Source organism: Cryptotermes secundus, unplaced genomic scaffold (genome assembly GCF_002891405.2).
Source record: "Cryptotermes secundus unplaced genomic scaffold, Csec_1.0 scaffold391, whole genome shotgun sequence".
In the NCBI taxonomy this organism is placed as follows: Eukaryota; Metazoa; Arthropoda; class Insecta; order Blattodea; family Kalotermitidae; genus Cryptotermes; species Cryptotermes secundus.
The window spans coordinates 2,755,372-2,762,209 of NW_019737394.1; the positions used below are offsets into that span (position 1 = coordinate 2,755,372).

A 6,838-nucleotide genomic window follows, 5' to 3' on the forward strand; every position below is an offset into this window, starting at 1 on the left:
ATTGGCGGGCAAACACACCCACTTGAGTTGCTGTGAGCAACTAATCGAACGTAAGTTTCCTCAGCGTGAGCCTGCTAATTTGGAAACCAGTTGCCTGCTTGAAATCGGCGATATACGAGTATCTCGGAAATCGTGGTTGCGTTGCGGTTGCCAGTTTCCTTGGTGTGCCCCCGGTCTTTTGGGTTATTGTTCGCTGTAGTTCAGAAAGCCCCAGATTTTCGAAGGAACATCGCGTCCGTCTGCAGGATCGATGAGTAAGCCAAGTAAAGAATAAAACCTTTCGAAGGTTATTTTTCTATAACGTTAAGTTGGTAGGTAGTGTCATCGAAGATGTCAAAAATGGCGAAAAACCATAATCGTTCAACACGCGCGTTTGAGTGCGCTCCGTGTATGTTCGAATTGAGAAATGGCGGCTAGGTCAAGTTTGTATACGTGTGTGAATTGCGGTAGTCAAGTGCAAGAACTGTTCAAGCAGTACAGTCCAGCCGTTTTAAAATTAGTGCACTGTGTATGTGAGATTTCACGTGTCGTACTGCATTACGTAATAGGTTAAATTTTCCTCTCTGTTAAGATATTTCATTATCTTTTCATTTACGTCACTACTGATGGAAAGGAGGCAGGAAAGTTATAATTTTAATCCGATTACTATAGTGTGACCACGGGAACAATTCCCAAAGCGTATTTACTTGTATGCCCCTCCAATTGTCTAGTAATTCAGTTGAGTGGAATGTTAAAAATGACTGCCTTTAGCAGCAAGTGTTTTGGGATGGACATGTCAGAGGAGGCTGGCGAGATTGTAGGCAGGAAGGAGGAAGTCTTGAGCACCATCATCCCTACCAACCATGGGACTTATTTCCATGGCCACAGTATAATATACTCTATACTATATATACTCTTAGGAAAGTGAACGAGATCACCAATATATGTGTGATGGAGGGAGACTTGTAGCAAATTTTATCAATAGAGTTTAATGTAGACCCTTGTAAGATTGTTAAAATGCAGAGTAGCTGCTTGATGTGACATAATGTCACTTTTAGTTAATCTGATTCTACTACCACTAAACATGAGACCATGTGAACAGTGTTTAAGAAAACTGAAACTTTGGTTTCACTATACATTAGATTATTTTAGAGCTGGATTTTAATTTCAGGAAATTGTTACCATATAAGTCTTTAGAGATTAGTTTAATCTTTTTTTCTTAACACGATAAGGGACTATTTCCATATCCTAGGTACCTGTATGGACACATGGAAAATTAGGAAACTGAATGAATTGCAAGAGGCTAAGGCTCAAAATGAAATTATAATAATAGAAATAGGTGAAATAGTTTAATGGTTCTGTGAAATTCCTTAAAAATTATGATGAGTGTCCTGAGAAACCACATTGAACATTGTGATTTGTTTGAAGGAAGAGTGGCAAACTGTATATATCTAGATAGAAAATGATGGCATGCTGTTCAAAAGCTGTTGGAGGAAGGAGGGGTATCCTGACATGCTTATACTACAGTTAGTTTTCTTGACAGAACTCCTGTGCATTATGGTTCATCCTGACTTGATGGGAGGAGTGTGAATCTCTCTCTCTCTGAGTGTGTGTTCTTGACAGATCTCATTGTACAAGGATAAAGTGGACTCAAATAAACCGTACTCTTCTTTACGTTTATTTTTAATAGGGGATTTCGGTTTTCTAGTTCTGGGCTGTCCAGTTTATGGCTTGTGACCCACCATTTGGTTTTGTGTGGCCCACAGAGGTATCTCTCCATCCCCCAGTTTGTGTGTTAATGCAGTCCCACTGTCTAAAACAAGTGGCGAATCTTGTGAAAGGACTTAATAAAAACAGTAAACCCTTGCCCTAGGAAAGGGGAGGGGGTTAGGTTAATTGAGAATGGTGCATATTGTAATTCCTTGCTTGACAAACTTTATACCACATGGGCTAAGTGGCTGTTCATGAATATACCTGCTTATGCTGCCATTAGTACCTAGATGTGTGGATTTTTATGTACACACAAATGATTGGTGTTACATATACTGTATGTGAAATAAAGATGATAAAAAATCATGACAAATGCCATCATCTGGGATGTGGCAGTGTGTAGATCATGTGTGAATCGACATTTCAGAGGAACATATCTCCTCCATCTACAGGGTAGAAAAATCCACGAGCAAGGAACCAGCGTTAGCAGGTGGCTAGCAGACTGAGCCACCAGTCGAAAACATCCAGCTACATAAGACCAGGGAGGTAAGGAGACTGGGCCAGATGGGAAATCAATAGAGAGGAGAGGGGTAGGGTCTGTAAAGATCAGGTAAGAAGGCCAGGCAAATAGGAACAGGGAGCAGGTAGAGGAAAGTTGTTGGGGATGGGAAAAAAGCCAGGGTTACTGAGTGATCATTGACCCAGTAGCCTCGGGGCTTGAGCTGCCAAGCATGCGGTAACCTGCATAACCTGATGGCTCAGTCTGCTTCCCACCTGCTCATGCTGGTTCCTCACTCATGGATTTTTCTAACCTGGAGATGAAGGCAATGCATTCCTCTGAAACGTCTGTTCACATGAGATCTACATGGCAGCACATTACAGAAGATGGCATTCTTCATAGTCACTGCTGTGAAACCCTCCTACAAAAAGACCATAAACTTTGTGATATTTGCATGTGGTAAATAATCTTGTCTGGCTTCATGACCCCCTTAGTTTAGCCTTCCATACAGTTACCATCCATTAGTCTGTCCAGTATATTTCTTCGGGTTTCTGCACATTTAATATTTTATGAGGCAGGGTTGTTAGCCCTGTGCCTAACCTTTACTACATTGAAGGCTCAGGTTTTCTGTTGGGGTGTACTCCCCTAGCCAAAGGATCCCATTTTTAAGGTTCCAGATACTGGCCTCTCACCCCACTCCTATTTATTACATTCTGTGCTCTCACCACAGAGTGCACCCAGGGCCACCAACTTCAAGGTTGAGAGTCTGGATTTGTTAACAGAGCCTGCATCACAAGGGAGCATTTCCCAGGTTTTCAAAAGACGCACCTCTTGGGATCAGTGTGTTATAGTGGGACCCATATTAGCTTTTAGCCCTGGTAAATACAAATGCAACAAGAGGTAAAGGTGTCCCTGTAATAGGCCGTGAAGGCCCGTAGGGCGTGAGACGTCGAGGCTCCCACATCTGCTCACAAATGGTGGTAAGGTGCCAGTCTTATGTGCCCGCCGCCCTTTAGCCCCCAGGAATCATCCTGGTACTCATTTCTTTAAGAGGCTGAGTTGACCCCAGGTCCATAGCGCAGCTGGAAGGATTAGGTAAGCTGAAAAAATTCAGTGACCTCATCAGGAGTTGAACCCGCAACCTTCAGGTTTGTAGCATAGTGCCTCAACCAACTACGCTACTGTGTGCCCCAAAATACAAATTCAGTAAATGAAATATTATATTTTACTGTGAATTACATACATATGAATGATGATTAAGACGACTACTACTACTGCTACTACTACTACTACTGCTACTACTACTACTAGTACTCTTCCTCCTCCTCCTCCTCCTCCTTCAAGTGTTTGAGGGTGAGTAGGATTAATGTTGGAGAGGTTAAGAGAAGATACTAGAGCATGGGAGCATGGTTTGGTAGGTAGACTAGTATTAGAGCATATTTGGCTGACCATGTATGTTTACATTTTTTGCATTCAGCAAATAGTTATGCACATCTTTTTGTTCTGCATTGGACAAAGGTTTACTGTATTCCAGTAATTTTTCTCTTAATTTTATATGATTCTTAATAAATAACTTCAAAAAGTATGGCATTACTGTGTCTGATTGTATGAAATAATGATAAAATCTAGAAAATTGCTATGATATAATGCTGCTTGCTGGTAGATGCCTAAGGTGTACTGTGGCCCCCTAAGTGATATGAAGTTGGGCTACTCTATTCTAGTTCAGAACATGTATTCTTTCACTCCCATAGAAATCTACAGTTAAGACTTTGTATGGAGACAAACTGATATTATATGTAATTTTATCATGTTTCAGGTAATGTAAAACTAGGTGCATTATATACGTTATGTTATATAGTGGTTTGTAGACATGGTGAGCCACTCTGATAAATTGATTTTGACAGCCAAGACTGCTGATAATGTATTTTGTAACCCTTTAGTGGTAAGAAAATCATAATGGGTGGTGAAAAGAAAAGATGTTTTTCAATAAAATGGAAAAAAATGAATGGTTGCACATTTCAATGGGATTTCTTCTTGTTTAGAATGTACTGAAGTCGATATACAGAATGATTGATTTAATTTGGCTGTTCGTTACAAAGAAAAATAGTGTACATGTTTAATAGTAAATAGACATTTCATTAATTCAGTCAGATTTTTTTTATTGTAATCAATGTTGAATAGAATTGCCATTTTCTAGAATTATGGCTTGAACCTGCTTTCTTCATTGATTGTTGGCTGATCAGATATTATCTTATGATACCTGAGGCTACATATTTTTAATTTTTTGCTGCAGTAATTCCAGGGACTGAAATACCCATAGTTCTCTCTAACTTTTGTACACTAAAATTTTATGTTGTTCCCAGTATTGTAATGTATGAGATTTAAATATGAAGAATATGATGGCCATTCTGTAACAAACAACAAACAAACAAACTGACAACACAACTAATTTACTAACGACCTAACTCCATGCAGCCATGTCCTTGAGGAACTGCCAGTCACTCAACTATTTAAGAATATCTCAGTGTTTCAGAAAGTTAGTTTTAGCTTGGAAGGTGATGTAACTTGAATTGTATCTTTCACAGGGCAAGTGCCATAAAATTGCTGATAAGTACATTGAGTATGATCCTGTGATTGTTATGATAGACCTTGTGCTACTGAATGAACAGGCATATAGACATGTTTTGTACAATTCACCATCCCAGGTAAGTAGGAATTGTACACTGTGGAACCAGTTATGGCTCATTTTGGAAATCAGCTATTATGATGGGTGTTTTTCATGATTTTCCTCAGTCTCATCAAGGGAATGCCAGGATAGTCACACTTCAATTAGCCAAACCCAGCTCCTTCTCAGTCTCTGTCTGCGTACCATTCATGATCATCTTCCAACTTGTCTGGCACTGCATAACCTACATAGATGAAGCAGTGTTGTTAAATAATGTAAGAACTCTTAATTTCATGAATCAGTGATATTATTGTTTCATTCTTGGTCTGTTGACATTCCTGATCCTTGTAAAAGATGAAAGGGGTTCTTTCTTGCAGTGATAATTCCCTTAGGACAGGTTTCATTTATTGTCGGCGATAAGGAGGGGAGTCAGAAAATTGAAGCTACAGCATAACCTTCTGCTCCACATAACACAGTGAAATGTAGTACAATTGAATATCTTATGCTTTGCTTAATGTACTGAAACTGAATATGTAAAGCTGATTTAAATTAACTGGTCTAATAGTATCTAGATGTGGTGAATTAAAATGGCATGGCATATGGAATCTCAGAATTACAAAATTACACGAGTTACAGAGATGTGGCCCAGTGATTCTTTTTGTGGTCACACCTTGCTTCCTGATATGCACTTGATCATGTTGGCAGAGACTATTGTAGTTCTAATTTATCTCATGATGGTGGCACTCTTATTGTTGTTCATCTGTCTGTTTCTGAGGCCTCTCTCTATACTTAGCGGTTTTTTCCAGAGTTTTGAATATATCATCCATGGTCATTTGTCTGTTTCTCTGAACATGAGCTTAATTCTTTTCAGCATGGTTTCTCCAAACTTCATTCAACTTCAGCAAACTTGGATACTTATGTTAACACTCTTTTACACTCAGTACTCTAGGACAGACTGATCCAGTCTATTTTCATTTAAGTGATGCTTTAGCATAGTCCCACATTCTTTACCTCTTTGTAAACTCAGAAATTTTGGCCTCCCCCACCCCCCTAGTTATTTTGTTTTACTTGACCAATAGACATTCCTTGGTTCAAGTCTTTGGTATCCTTTCTTCTTATACTGTGAAGTCTGGTGTTCAACAGTGATTCACTATAGGATCCTTGCTTTTTAGTGTTTTTATTAATATTTGTGGATCAGTTCATAATTCCAACTATTTCTTATTTACAGATGATCTTAAGATGTGTTGTAGTGTCCCAGATGTTGAGAACTGTTAAGCTTTTGCAATGTGATGTAGACTTACTTCGGAATTGATGTTTGGATAATTGTTTAATCACAAGGATATATACATAAATGAACCTGGAAATCCCCTGATAGAAATGTGTTTAATCAAATTGATCATGTCCTAATAGATGTAAACATTGTTCAGATTTGATGGATGTCAGGAGCTACAGGGGGGTCAACATTGACTCTGATCGTTACTTAACAATATCAAAGATTAGAAGTCGAATATCTAATGCAAGGAAGATACATGGATCCCAGGCTAAGAAACTGAATTGTGGAAAATTGGTGGAACAAGGAGTTGCAACCAGATATACTGGGTTAATTAGTGAATGCCTGGCAGGTCTCTCTGATAGTGAGGATGTCAGTGAAGCTTGGAGGGGCCTCAGAGATATTATAAATGCTGCTGGTGTAGTCTTAGGAAGCATGGAAAGGATAAAGTATAAGAATTGGTTTGATTGAGAGTGTGAGCAAGTGGCAAATCAAAAAAACCAGGCATATAAGAGAATGCAGCAAAGGAACCATACTCGAGGGGCCGTAGAAGAATACCATGAAGTGAGAAGAAAAGAAAAAAAATTACATAAAAAGAAGAAAAGGGAATATGATAAACAAGAACTGATTGAACTGGAGCATTTAAGAAGTTCAAACAAAATTAGAGCGTTTTATCAAAAACTAAACAAGAGTCGAAAGGACTTTCAACCTAGAA

At 38.9% G+C, this 6,838-nt stretch overlaps 1 protein-coding gene across 5 annotated transcripts in view; it reads left to right on the top strand.

Moving 5' to 3' along the window:
• The first annotated feature begins 349 nt into the window (after window positions 1-349).
• LOC111870343 (protein ARV1) overlaps window positions 350-6,838 on the top strand; it is a 17,408-nt gene continuing 10,919 nt past the window's right edge. For 2 of the 5 annotated variants that reach the window (XM_023862539.2, XM_023862540.2), the window contains exons 1-3: window positions 350-508; window positions 4,774-4,893; window positions 4,982-5,128. In XM_023862539.2, coding sequence (XP_023718307.1) covers window positions 407-508; window positions 4,774-4,893; window positions 4,982-5,128 — 369 coding nt within the window. In that variant the 5' untranslated portion in view covers window positions 350-406. Of the gene's footprint in view, window positions 549-4,054; window positions 4,131-4,773; window positions 4,894-4,981; window positions 5,129-6,838 lie in introns of those variants that run through there. The other 3 variants (XM_023862543.2, XM_023862541.2, XM_023862542.2) reach the window with 3 other exon arrangements.